Here is a 13,824-nt window from a genome sequence, read left to right on the forward strand (position 1 = left end):
ACACCTGGGGGCTGTCTACTGACAACCAGCAATAAGCCCGCCCTTAAAGGAGACTCTGGACAGTGCACTTTTGTGTCTGCCCCATACATTAACATAATGTATATCCCAGTGTTCTTTGTGCAATCATTTCATATAAGGATGAATGATGTAAAAATAAATATTTTTGAGAAGAGGAGAGTGCAAAGGGATAGGAAGTGACATTTAATTTAATACTAGCTACTATCTGCTACAACTGAGCATTTACTGACTGCTGAGCACTGTTTAAAGCACATCACCTGTGTTGCCTTATTATGTCCTCACTAAATAACCCATTTAACATACAAGCAAACAAAGCCAAAGGTCAAAGCCTTCACTGAGGGCACACAGCAGGATGGCAGAGCCAGGATTTGAATGCAGTTCTTGCTAAAAGCAAACCTGTCCCTCATGCTCTGGTATCTAACTGCAAGGGGCTGAGCTCTGTGGTAGGGTGGTGGTCCTGCAGCTAGCACATGGGTGCTGCTCTGGAACCACTGCATGCTGGCGGGTCCTGCTGAAATATACCCAGTGGCTGGGGAGAAGCTCAGAATATCCACAAGAGTTCGAATAATTGTGAGAATGCAGAATCCATGGTTATCAGGGGGAAAATCAAGATTGCCTGGCCATTTCCCTCAGCTTTTGGAGAGAACAGTCATGTGGGACATTATCTCTCACAACTCTTTTTCGGTGCCAACAGTCATAGTCCTTATAAAAAGAGAAACCAGTTAATATTACCTGTTGGAGAAATGAATAGCAAAATCAGCCATTGAGATGGAATAGAAAGCCCTGGACTCTGTTCTATTCCTAACTCTGCCATGATTTTTCTGTGTAGTCTTGGGTAAGTCCTTTCTATTCCCGAGGCCTCAATTTCCTCATCAGAAAAATGAACAGCATTATTTCTGTATTATCTCTAAGATGAGTATGAATGAACCCTGAATTTTTTCCATAGATCATACAAGTGAGTGCTTGGGCTTGTTGAGGCAGCTCATTTAATGGGTCTCTTCCTTCCCAGTTAGGAAACCTGCTGCCTTACAGCGACCCCAGCGTGGTGTTTGTCTTCCTGTCTGTGTTTGCTGTGGTGACTATCCTGCAGTGTTTCCTGATTAGCACGGTTTTCTCCAGAGCCAACCTGGCAGCAGCCTGTGGAGGCATTATCTACTTCATGCTGTACCTGCCTTATGTCCTGTGTGTGGCATGGCAGGACTATGTGGGCTTCACACTCAAGTTCTTTGTGGTGAGTAATGCTGGCCCTTCTGCAGTAGCTGCACTCAGGGCCACTCCAGGCCTTTGACCTCACCTCTGTAGTCCCAGAGTAGAAGCAGCAAGTTGAGAACAGAATGAGAGTTTCTTACCAATAAGACTTGAACCTCAGTTCTAGATTCTAAGCTCTTTGAAGTCAGGGGTTGTGTCTTATTAAATTGTTTATCTTTAGTTCTCTCAGTGAATGCTGGTTGAATTGAATTTTTCAGAGAGCCAAACTGCATTTGAACCTGTCTGGGGATCAGTGGCATTGGAGAATGGCTTTAGGCAATAGATGCCATCTTCACCCTTTCTCTCTTAGCTCTGTTGTCCACATTAAGCTTGCCACAAAGTGAGGGCCACAGGTAGAACTGAGGTCAGATGTGGCTCCTTCTTGACTCTGGTCCCTTGTGTCCAGTGTGGTGTTTTGCTTGAGTATTGTTTTTCTGACCTGAGCATGACTGAGAAGCAGGTATCCTGTCTTCCCATAACCCCCTAACTTGGACACTTCCTTCCCTTATAAAGAGTAGGGGAAGCCTTTGAGCCCCTGTAAGAGCAAGTTTCTGGCTGTCTCTGGCTCACTTATAAGGAAAGCTAACAGTCACTCACAGGATACTCCAGGTACCTCATTCTCACCCCCATAGACATCAGCAGCCCCTGACAGGCTCCTCTGATCCTGAGTCATCACTGGCTGAGCATGGAGCCTGAGAAGACCTTGATAGAGAGTGTGTTGGTATATGTGTATGTAGGGGGCAGGATTGCTGAGCCTTGAGGTATCTTTAGAAGCATAAAATTCTAAAAGTTTGACACTCCATCATACATGCATTTCTGAAATGTGTGTGCATAATGAGTGGCTATAAATGGAATCATTTTATATGCTACAAGGGAGCCCACTCCCCTAAAGGGACTCTGTAGATGAATACTTCCATATCCTATAATTGATCCAATTTGCAAATTCAAATTTCTCCAGGTGTAATTTACATGAGAAGTGATAGAAAAATGAGAGAGACAAGGAAATAGATAATTGACTTTGCCTCTTTCTCACAGAGTCTGCTGTCTCCTGTGGCTTTTGGGTTTGGTTGTGAATACTTTGCCCTTTTTGAAGAACAGGGCATTGGGGTGCAGTGGGACAACCTTTTTGAGAGCCCTGTGGAAAGAGATGGCTTCAATCTCACCACTTCAGTCTCCATGATGCTGTTGGACAGCTTCCTCTATGGGGTGATGACGTGGTACATTGAGGCTGTCTTTCCAGGTACGCTGAGCTTCCACACTGCTTTGGCATCTGCTAGGGAAGCATGATCTCTAGCTGCAGAGCTTTCCTTTCCTTGTGCTGGCATTTCTGCAGGAGTGGGGCTCCCTGGGAAGTGGCTTAGGCTTTAAATCCATGGCAAACAAATAGCTGATGCTGAAAGTAAAACTGTTACTACTTACATAACACTTGTTTCTTGAGCACTGTGTGCCAGGCACTGTGCAAAGTGTTTTATATACTTTGGTTTACTTACTTCTCCTAAGGCTTCCCTTAGGTAGTTACTGCTAGAACCAGTACTTTTCAAATGAGAGAACTGTGGCTCATAGAAGTGCCTATGGTCATCCCAGCTGAGGTGTTGGTGCCTGAAGGTGAACTCAGTTGGGTTACACTGGGTCAACAAGCCCAGGAGATTCCTTTCAATGCTGACTCAAGTCTGTAATTCTGTGTCCCCAGAGTGGGTACCACTAGGGAGGTTCTGTTTCCTGAGTACAGGTTATACTGGCTCTAAGCCCTTGCCTGTGATTTAATCAAATTAATATTCAATACAGTTTCTTTTGATACTTTCTTTAATATGTCTCTTGACCAAGTCCAAGATGAACCTTCTTTGAGATAAATTTTCATGTAAGATCAAGTTCTTGGAGAGTGAGGTTTGACTCTATTTGGTTCACCTTCTGATTCTCCTCTAGGGAGGTGTGTAGAAAATGTTGATTACCCCTCCCTGAACTTCTTTCATTGAATATGCAATTTTGCATCACACAGATCTGGATTCAAATTCTGAGTTCTTAACTTACTGGCTGAGTAAACTTTGGTAGGCTACTTATCCCTCAGTTTCCACATCTCTAAAGTGGAGATGGCACCTGCCTCATGGGCTTGTTGGGAGGACTTTGAGAGGTGTAGAGTGTACATTGTATATAGTGGGTTTCAGGAAATGTTAGCTCCCTCTCCCCCTGCCTCGATTCCAATCTGTTCCTTCTCCAAAGAGTATGTCAAGGAGGGACTGGATCTGGCTGGGAAACCTTGGAAATATGGGAATGGCACTCAGCTTGGATCACACCTGTGCTTTGTTTTCAGGCCAGTATGGCATTCCCAGGCCCTGGTATTTTCCCTGCACCAAGTCCTACTGGTTTGGTGAGGAGAGTGATGAGAAGAGCCACCCTGGTTCCAGCCAGAAGGGAATGTCAGAAAGTAAGTATTCCTGACCTGCCCTCCCCTTACGCTAGTGCTCCTGCCCTTTGAGAAGGTCTAAAACCACTCTAGTGGCAGAGAAATCACATGCAATGTCTCTTAACAAATTCTCCCATGCCATTGTGTCCAGTGCTGTTGACTTATTGGGGAGTCCCTGTCTGGATCCCTGAGGGACATCTCTTTTATTTTCTCAGCTTCTAGAAAAGTGTCTTTTGATCTCTGTACATTTAACTCCCCCCTTCCCATGCACACTTTTCCTGCAGTCCTCACGAACTAGAAGGAAGTGGTAAAGACAACTGTGATTGTGGAACCATAGCCTCGCTGCCTGCTTTGTCATGGTGGCCTATGTATGGCCTGTGCATGCCGGCACCAAATGGCGGCCGCAGAGTTCAGCCTGTGCTCCTCAATGTTCTCATCCTCCATTACCCAGAGCCCTGATCCTCTCCTGGCTTGACTGCAGGTAGAGGCACCTATAGCTCAGCAAAGGCTCTGCCTTCTGCGTTCTTTATGCTCAGTGTGGCTTCCTTCCCAAGTAGTTAATGAAGTCCTCTTCTGCTGATCTCTTCTGTGCCCTTGCAGCAGTAGACTACGGTGCTCCTTGACTTGGCAACATTGCCACGGCTCCAGCAGCTTCTCCCACTGTTCCTACTCTTCTTCCCCTACCTCTTCTCTGCACCTAGCTCCTATTTCAGTCACCTCAAACTGCTGAGTCATGTTCTTCCACCCTCTATGCCTTCATATGTACTGTTTCCGCTCACAGAGAACCTTTTCTCCAACATGCCTGCCTTCTAAACTCCTTCTCTCTTCAAGATCTAGTTAAGTATCCCCTCCCCTCAGCAGCCCTCCTAGATTCTCAGGTAGTCAGTCACTCCCTCCCCTGAACTTCCATAGTGTGTAAAGAAAAAAAAAAGCAAAACACCCTTTTTATTTTAAAATAATTATAGATGCACAAGTTGCAAAAAATTGCATGAGAAGGTTTCCTTATGTCCTTTTTTCAGTTTTCCCAAATGCTAACACCATGGATAACTATAGTACAATATCAAAGTCATGAAATTGGCATTGGTTCAAATGCTACCACTTAATAGCCACAGTCATCTTCCTTCTTCTTCAGTCCTTGACATCTATCAACCACTAATCTGTTCCTCACTTCTACAATTTTATCTCCAGAATGTTATGTAAATGGAACCATAGTAGGTAACCTTTTGGTACTTTTTTTACTCAGCCTAATTGCATTGAGATCCATTCAAGTTGTAGTGCATATCAACAGTTCATTCCTTTTTCATTGCTGAGTAGTATATCATGGTATGAATATACCACAGTTTCATGGTATTTTTAGATGTGTTTTTTAAACAGCTTTTAGCATCCTATATTTTAATTGCATGTCAACTCTTTTTCCCTTCATAGACTGTGAATGCTCCTTTATCATTATATTTCCATCACCAACACCAGCACCCAAATAGGCCCTAAGCAAATATTTATAACCTCCTGCCTGCCTGTGAAACCAGTGTGGCCATGGAGAGAAGACAATTCAGAAAGTACAAGCTCACCTCCCGTGTATATATACTCCACTCGTCAGTATTCTCTGTAGGTTTATTTCTGTCTTCTCTCTTCTCACAGTCTGCATGGAGGAGGAACCCACCCACCTGAAGCTGGGTGTGTCCATTCAGAACCTGGTGAAGGTTTACCAAGATGGCATGAAGGTCGCTGTTGATGGCCTGGCCCTGAATTTTTATGAGGGCCAGATCACCTCCTTCCTGGGCCACAATGGAGCGGGGAAGACCACCACCATGTAAGAAGAGGGTGTGGCTCTCACAGAATCAGTCACAGGAAGGTTCTCTATTATAGTTAGAAATTCATACCTAAGGAAATTGCATGGGTCATGGGGCAAGGGCAGGAGCACGTGAGGAGCTGATGAGTGTAAAAATATAATCTAATCACGAGAGTGCTTTCCACCTGCTATTTTTGCTAGATATTCTTCGGCCTAAAACAGATTGGGGCCTTTTGATCACATTTACCATGTAGTTCTCAGAATTCTGCAGTGTTCTTGGAACCTGAGGGCATGACAGTTCTGAAAAACAATCTTTTTGTTCTGGTTTGGCCAGAGCCGTAAAGCAAGCATCTCAACCAGAGATAGCTTTGGTGGTTCCTCAATTACTCCAAAGATATGTCTTTGGATGTAAGACTCTTGTTCTGGTTTTCTTTTATCTTATTTTTAAATGTAAAATCAATGTATTATGAACATTGCAGAAAAAATTTAAAAGGCATTTAGAGATCCTACCACCTAAGACAATAATTGTTTTTATCTTTGAATAATATGTTCTAGTTCGTCCATTTTTCATGGACATGATATAGGCATAGAAAATGTATGTTTGAAGGTATGCTTTCCATTGCAGATTGGAAGCTTCATTTTTAAAATGCTTGTACTAAAATGGCCATTTCCAACACATAATTCTAATCCCAGTTATTTACTAAAACAAAAGACTTCTTTGCTTTGTGAGGGTCTATTCGGGTCCATCAGAAAGGTAGGAGGGTGGGAGGGTTAGTGCCCTCTCCTCTCTCTGCAGCCTAGAATGGAGCATGTAGAGTTAAGGGTGGGTCAGTCTTGATTCCTCAATTTCTTTTGTCCGCAGGTCAATCCTGACCGGGTTGTTCCCTCCGACCTCGGGCACCGCGTACATCCTTGGGAAAGACATTCGCTCTGAGTTGAGCATCATCCGACAGAACCTGGGAGTCTGTCCCCAGCATAATGTGCTGTTTGACATGTGAGTACCAGCAGCACATTGAGAAGGACAGGCCCTTTCTGGATATGTATGTCATGGAGTCATGGGTGGAGTGGGACTTGAGTATTTAAATTTCTTTGTAGGTGGCAGTCCTCCCTTCCCTGGACACATTGAGGCCTAGTTGTTCTTCAATTTTAGGAAAAGTAGAGGATGATTGTTGGGTATCACATCAGTCCAGCCACTGGATGGGGGTTTGGGAAACAGTGGTCTCCATTTTTGTCATTCTGCAGGGCCTTTTAGCCCATCCTCTCCCTGGCTGCACCTCTCCCTGAGGTGCAGCCATAACACCCACACTTGGCAGTACCCCAGGACCCTTGGCACGATGGCCCTGTGTTTCCTACTCAAGACATTGGCTCCCACTCAGGTTGTCCTATCAACAAGCAGGGCCCCCAGGGAGCCCTCACGTGGAGCAGATGAAGATCTGAACTCTGTGACCTTGGGCAGGGCCTCTCCCCCTTGTGGGCCCCTACTTCCTCTTATCTAAAGTAAGCAGCTCAGACTCATGTGCTCCCCAAGGGCCTTTTTCTCTCAGTCTGAGGTCCTCCGAGGTTCTGGAGCACTGCTCCAGGTTTATACCGAGTTGACATCTTGGTTGATGGGGCTATTGGGAAAACCCTTTGAGGAACCCATCTTAGGGGCCCAAGATTTAAAGTTGCAACTTCCCGATGCATGGTGGCCAGGCCTGCTGGGAAAAGGTTGGAAGTGATCTGTCACATTTCAGCTTTGACTTCCTGAGCAGCTCATGAGGTTTCTCACTGTTGTTCTACCTTGAATCTTTCCTGAAGATTATTTTTCAGAAATAGATAAAGTAAAAAATTAAGGGAGGACATGCAGGGTGAAGAAAAATGTACTCATTGTCTTCTGTTTGGGTCAGGAGACACTATATTCTGGTGCATTCTGCAGGGCCCAGAGCTGACCTGCCCCTCTGTCTGTAGGCTGACTGTGGAAGAGCACATCTGGTTCTATGCCCGCCTAAAAGGGCTCTCAGAGAAGTACGTGAAAGCAGAGATGGAGCAGATGGCCCTGGATGTTGGTTTGCCACCCAGCAAGCTGAAAAGCAGAACAAGTCAGCTGTCAGGTGAGGCCCGGAACTCCCTTCCCTATCCCTCCTCACCACCTCCTCCAACTACACGCACGCGCACGCGCGCGCACACACACACATACACACACACACACACACAAAATAACAGTTGCCCAGGGGCCTGGGCTGGGTGGATGGGCAACATAAACTTGTCCCTGGCTCTGTCCCCAGGTAGGGGCCTCCCTTTGCCTCTCACCACCTCTGACTTCACTCACTGTCTGGGGTTGGTCCTGGAGTTTGTCTCTCTCTCTCTTTCTTGTAGGTGGAATGAAGAGAAAGCTGTCTGTGGCCTTAGCCTTTGTAGGGGGATCCAAGGTTGTCATTCTGGATGAGCCCACAGCTGGCGTGGACCCTTACTCCCGCAGGGGAATATGGGAGCTGCTGCTGAAATACCGACAAGGTAACTGACATGTGGTGATCCTGAGTCATGGACTGGGGAGAGGAGAGGGCCTCTTGAGAATTGTGGCTGTATCTCAGGCCTGTTCTGGGTAGAGCAACGGAATTGCTTCTCAAGGGAAATGTGGAACTGCTTTTCTTAGGCTCAGTGCTCGCCCATGGTATGGAGGTAAGAGGCATGGTTTATAAGACACTTAAAGTTTATGCTTCTTTACCTAGGGGCCTGCGGGAAGAAGAGAAATGGGGATAAAGGGCATCTGCTCTGTGTGCTCTGCAGCCTCCAGTGCTGCACTCTGGCGTAGCACTTATACATGTGGATTATAATTACCTTCCACTATAGACTGAGATTTCTGAGAGCAGAGGCTGTGTCTTTGTTCATTTTTTTTTTTTTTTTTTTTCTGACGGGTAAAGGGATCAGAACCCCTGGCTTGGTGCCGTCTGCACTGTGCTCAGCCAGTGAGCGCACTGGCCATCTGTATATAGGATCCGAATCCGTGGCCTTGGCGCTACAAGCGCCGCACTCTCCTGAGTGAGCCATGGTGTCGGCCCTTTGTTCATTTTTTTTTTTGTCCCCCATATGGTGTGCTAAATTTATGCTTGTTGAAAGAGTGGATGAGTAAACGGAGTGGGAGAGGTGCAGGAACACAACTGGCAGTCTGTTTAGATAGTCTGCTTAGAGATATGTTGTGGTTCCATGTGAGGAACACAGGCTTTGGATCAGCTCCAGCTGGCCCTGAGACTGTGGGAAAGCCACTTAACTTGTGTTGGTTTCCTTACCTATAATAATAGTGGTGCTTACCTCAGAGAGGATTAAGTTAAATGAGAATGCACATAAATCACCCAGCACAGTGCCTGGCATGTAGCAAGTCTCCCAGTAAATGCTGCTTTTCTTATTTCTATGAGGATGTAGTAGCTGTATTTTAGCTTTGTCATTCTAGGGGTCATGACCACACAGGGAGAAACTGGCATCCAGGTCTTTCTCCCATGCTTACCCCTGCTAATATTTCTGTAGTCTCTGCTGCTATGACCGATGAGAACTGACAGGCCTCACCTGTCCCATGTCCTTGTGTCTGTACCTGGCAGGCCGCACCATTATTCTCTCCACACACCACATGGATGAAGCAGACATCCTGGGGGACAGGATTGCCATTATTTCCCATGGGAAGCTGTGCTGTGTGGGCTCCTCCCTGTTTCTGAAGAATCAGCTGGGAACAGGCTACTACTTGACACTGGTCAAGAAGGATGTGGAATCGTCCCTCAGTTCCTGCAGAAATAGCAGTAGCACCGTGTCATACCTGAAAAAGGTGAGCTACAGTCTCGATGCTGGGCTGGTGATGGACCTGGGAAGTCAGGGCTTGTTGGCCGTGAATGGCTTGTCTGCCTCTGCCCATTCTGCCATGTTGAGGCTACCATCTTCTTCCTCTATGATCCTTTTGGAATCACATCATACCTCGTACATGGAAAGCCAAGAAGACTTCTGTTCCCATTGTGCTAGTTCTATTGAATCCCATTTCCTTTTCCTGTGGAGGCACAATAAGTGATGGAGAAGGTCCTTAGAGGACTTTATGATCAAAGAAAAAGAGACTTGCCAAGAAGTAAGTGCCTTGGCTATAAAATATCCTGCCGTTCCTGCTCATTACCTTTAAATCTCATTGACCTTAACTTTTAAACGGCAAAACAGCAGGTATTTATTAAGTACTTTATTAAGCTTAAGACTGACTGTGGGCATAAAAGAAAACAATTATAATAGTTAATTTTTTCATAGCATTGTTACCATTTATAAACTTTTTTCTTTTTTTACATCTATCATCTCAATTAAAGTGCAGAGCAACCCTGGGAAGAAGGTATTAACAATTATTATCCCAGATGAGGGAAGTGAGGCTTGTAGGGATTTGGTAGCTTATTCAAGGTCACCCAGCAGGAATATAACAGAAGTGGGACCAGAACCCAGTAACCAGGTATGTCAGTGGCACCTAACACATTTCCATCCCAGCCTTGGAATTCCTGTCCACTTACTTGCCTTTTAACTAGAGACTCCTTACTCAAGTGTGGTCGGAGACCCAGCAGCATCAGGATCCTTGGGAACTTGTTAGAAATGCAGCCACTTGGGCCCGATTCAGACATACTGAATCAGAATTGGCATTTTTTTAACAAGAGCCCCAAGTGATTGAACACATTAGAGCTTGAGAAGCATTGAACTAGACGAGTAGCCAGGTAAATCCCATGCCTCAGATGGTTAGGGAATGCCTGGTTGCAGCATTCATTGGCAGGTCACAGTTCTGTTGGCAGCTGTGCCTCCTGACTTCTCACCCCCAGGAAGCAAAGATGTCCACATGGCACACACGGGTCCAACAGTAGCCTCTCAAGCCATGGCTGCCCGTTGCACACATCCCAGGAAAAGCTTTTTGCTCAAGTTCTCACACAGTAGGGCTTCTTGGAAGCCCTCCCAGATGAAGGTGGTGGTGGCTATACTTTGCTTGGTCCCTGACCCATTCTCACCTCCTTCTTTGCCATCAGGAGGACAGTGTTTCTCAGAGCAGTTCTGATGCTGGCCTGGGCAGTGACCATGAAAGTGACACGCTGACCATCGGTAAGGACTCTGGGGTTTCTTATTCAGGTGGTGCCTGAGCTTCCCCCAGCTGGGCAGAGTGGAGGCAGAGGAGGAGAGGTGCAGAGGCTGGTGGCGCTGACTCAAGGTTTGCTGCTGGGCTGTGGCTGGGCGGCTGTGGGAGCGGGTGCAGCATGGTGGCGGGTTGGCCTAATGCTTGCTGGGGAATCTGGGGCTTGGGCTGGGAGCTGGCAGGGCAGTATCCCAGAGAGCTGAGATGACTAGGGGTTGGGGAATCCCATAGGGGAGTGAATCTAGCTGGCCACTGGAGACCAGGGGTGAGGAACTGAGAGTTAAGCCACTGGCGAGGGATTTTAGCTCAGGGTATAAGGAGGGTGAGAGCCCAGGAGATCAAAAACAGACTTCCAAGTTTTCCTCAGGCATGTGTGTGGGAAGCCAGTGTCATCAGTAGCATATATGGAACAGGAATCTTGACCCTGGTCATCTTTGTCCAGGTGTAACAGTTGGCTTTTCCCAGGAAGATTTCTGTTAACCTTCCGTTGAGGGAGGGAGTGCCTCCACTAGAGGGAACCTCCTTTAAAAGTTTGTAGGGAAGGGTGAATAATCCTATAAGGTTCCTTTACTCAAGTTTTCCACTGGAGAATCCTAGAAGTTAGGCAGTAGACACCAGGCTTTCAACCTCAGAAAGTCACCCACCCATCTTGCATTGAGTACCTACAGTGTGCCTGGCTTTGGTGATCAAAGGCAGATAAGACATAGTCCTTGCCTCCCTGGAATTCTCAGGCCAGAGACGAACTTGTGGTGTGACTGAAGCATCTGGGACAGGTGTGGCACAGGAGTGGTAGGTTTCTGAGGAGCAGGGAAAGAGAGAAGGTGAGGGCAGGCTGGCCCTTACTGTGGACGTATGAACTGACTGAGCTGTCTCTGTGCTCTGGTCCCCCCAGATGTCTCTGCTATCTCCAACCTCATCAGGAAGCATGTGTCTGAAGCCCGACTGGTGGAGGACATTGGGCACGAGCTGACCTACGTGCTGCCGTATGAGGCTGCGAAGGAGGGGGCCTTTGTGGAACTCTTCCATGAGATTGACGACCGGCTCTCAGACCTGGGCATCTCCAGTTACGGCATCTCAGAGACCACCCTAGAAGAAGTAAGTTAAGTGGCTGACTGTTAGAGCAGAGCAGCACCAACAATCCCAGTGCTATCTGGGAAGCCTACATTGGGAACAGGATTACCGTGGAGTTGGTCATTGAGCTTTCAGGTTGTTGATATTTGGGCATTGTTGGCTCCAGTTAACCATTTAAGATCATAGTGGGAGACAGCAGGAAAGAAGTATTAGCATTGTTCCCTGGTGTGGCTGTGTCATGGCCAGGTGTCAACTGGACTCCCATGCATAGGGAATGACTAACATTTTTGGATGATCTCCTTGTGCCAGGTGCCGAGCTTGGGGTGTGTGTGGGTGTGTGTTTTAAATCATTGTAACCTCATTTAATCCCTATAACAAGATGAAAACATTGATACTCAGGGATGCTGAGCTGGGATTCAGAATTAGGGGTTTTGGGCTTCAAAGCTCATGTCCTTTACCATGTAGCAATGCCTCCTTTTAGAGATACTTCACATACCTTGAGGGATGGAAGGGATTAAAAAGTTGTCTGGCCCAGTGGTCCCCTGACTGTGCAGCAGGATCATATGGGGATGTTACTGATAATAAAAATTCCAAAGCTCAGCTCCAGGGCCTTTGAACAAGAATTTCTGGAGGTGAAGCCTTGAAGTCTATACTTTAATCGCATGCTTCCTGTGCAGTGGTCTGTCGACTAGAGTTTGGAAATCATTGATCTCATTCAGATTCTCCTCTGATGTTTGAATATTGCCATAATATTTCTAGTGATGGGAAGCCCATCTCCTCCTGAACATTCTGTCTTGGATAACTTACCACAGTGCTAGCCTACTCAAAATTTGGGGCCACAGACCTGAGAGATTACACTTGATTCGTTCTTTGTAGATTTAGAACAAATTTCTTCTGCTGCAGTGCTCTAATGCTGTAACCTTAATTTGAAAATGATTGGATTGATAGCTCTCACCACTGAGGAAATGTTCTCTGGCAAAAACAGCTTCTCTCCCAAGTGACTCTGACACAGTGTTATTAATCAATGTGGCTTCTATGTTCTTTGTCTTAAGGGGCTAACATGCCATTCAGTAATGTAGTGATCATGGCCATGGTGGCTACTCTCATAATGCTGGTGCTTATGATGTTCTTACCTGTTCTTATTTTTTTTCCAGATATTCCTCAAAGTGGCTGAAGAGAGTGGGGTGGATACTGAGACCTCAGGTAACCCTCTTGAGGGGGGCTGCAGACACTTTGGATAGTGCCTCCTGCAGGCTGTCTTAGCTCACTGGTGCTGTACCTTCCCTTTGAATTGTCTAATGTATTTTCATTTTTAGTGTATAGGTTTGTTAAAGATGTGGAAGGCTTGTTTTCTTACAAATAAAATAAAATAAAATGTGGGACTCTTTTCTTTTGCCTTCAGATGGTACCTTGCCAGCAAGACGAAAGAGACGGGCCTTTGGAGACAAGCAGAGCTGCCTTCGCCCATTCACTGAGGACGATGCTGTTGATCCAAATGATTCTGACATAGACCCAGGTCAGTTTGGGCAAGTTCTGTGTTATATGGTATGAACATGAATTTCTCTCATGTTCTTCTCAGCTCTTTTCTTCTGATGGCTTTTAGCCAAGATGATAGATCCCCACATGGCCAAAGGAAAGTAAGAAAACAAGAAAAGCCTCTTTTCCTTTTCCAGTGTTCTATATAAGGTCAGACCTGAAAGAGCCCATCCTCATTACTTCCTTTAATTAGCTGAGATCTTTCTCTCAAGATACACATAAAAACATGATGCCCCAATCTTCTGAACCCATTTATTTATTATCTTTTCTGTAGCATCCCAGTTTCTTAGATATATTAGGGTTTTTTTCTTTTTTTTTTGGCAGCTGGCTGGTACAGGGATCCGAATGTACATTAGGCTTTTAATTGTTGAATAAATGTTCATTGAATATCTATTGATATGATTGAATGATTTTGAAAGATAAAGGGGAATTTGCTTTCAGAGTTAATTGTACTCTTAGACTTAGATATTTTGGATGAGTGTGTCCTTGTGTGTTTGACTGAGATGGAGAGGGGAGGTAAGAAATCAAACAAATATTGATAAAGATGCCAAAGCACTTCAGTTAAAAATCATTAGTTTAAGGTAAGGATTTCTATACAATTTTTTCTGGAACAGAAAACTTTCTGGTTCTCCCAGTCTCTGGTCACATGAG

At 45.7% G+C, this 13,824-nt stretch overlaps 1 protein-coding gene across 2 annotated transcripts in view; it reads left to right on the forward strand.

Annotated features, from left to right (window-relative positions):
• The window catches only part of ABCA1 (ATP binding cassette subfamily A member 1), a 128,961-nt gene that overhangs the window by 87,468 nt on the left and 27,669 nt on the right, over positions 1-13,824 (forward strand). For both annotated transcript variants that reach the window (XM_063081514.1, XM_063081515.1), the window contains 12 exons: positions 1,028-1,249; positions 2,302-2,506; positions 3,575-3,688; positions 5,306-5,477; positions 6,319-6,450; positions 7,404-7,546; positions 7,812-7,949; positions 9,029-9,249; positions 10,463-10,535; positions 11,459-11,661; positions 12,792-12,840; positions 13,040-13,153. In XM_063081514.1, the coding sequence (XP_062937584.1) occupies positions 1,028-1,249; positions 2,302-2,506; positions 3,575-3,688; positions 5,306-5,477; positions 6,319-6,450; positions 7,404-7,546; positions 7,812-7,949; positions 9,029-9,249; positions 10,463-10,535; positions 11,459-11,661; positions 12,792-12,840; positions 13,040-13,153 (1,786 nt within the window). The remainder of the gene's footprint in view (positions 1-1,027; positions 1,250-2,301; positions 2,507-3,574; positions 3,689-5,305; positions 5,478-6,318; positions 6,451-7,403; positions 7,547-7,811; positions 7,950-9,028; positions 9,250-10,462; positions 10,536-11,458; positions 11,662-12,791; positions 12,841-13,039; positions 13,154-13,824) is intronic.

Source organism: Cynocephalus volans, chromosome 17 (assembly GCF_027409185.1).
Source record: "Cynocephalus volans isolate mCynVol1 chromosome 17, mCynVol1.pri, whole genome shotgun sequence".
In the NCBI taxonomy this organism is placed as follows: domain Eukaryota; kingdom Metazoa; phylum Chordata; class Mammalia; order Dermoptera; family Cynocephalidae; genus Cynocephalus; species Cynocephalus volans.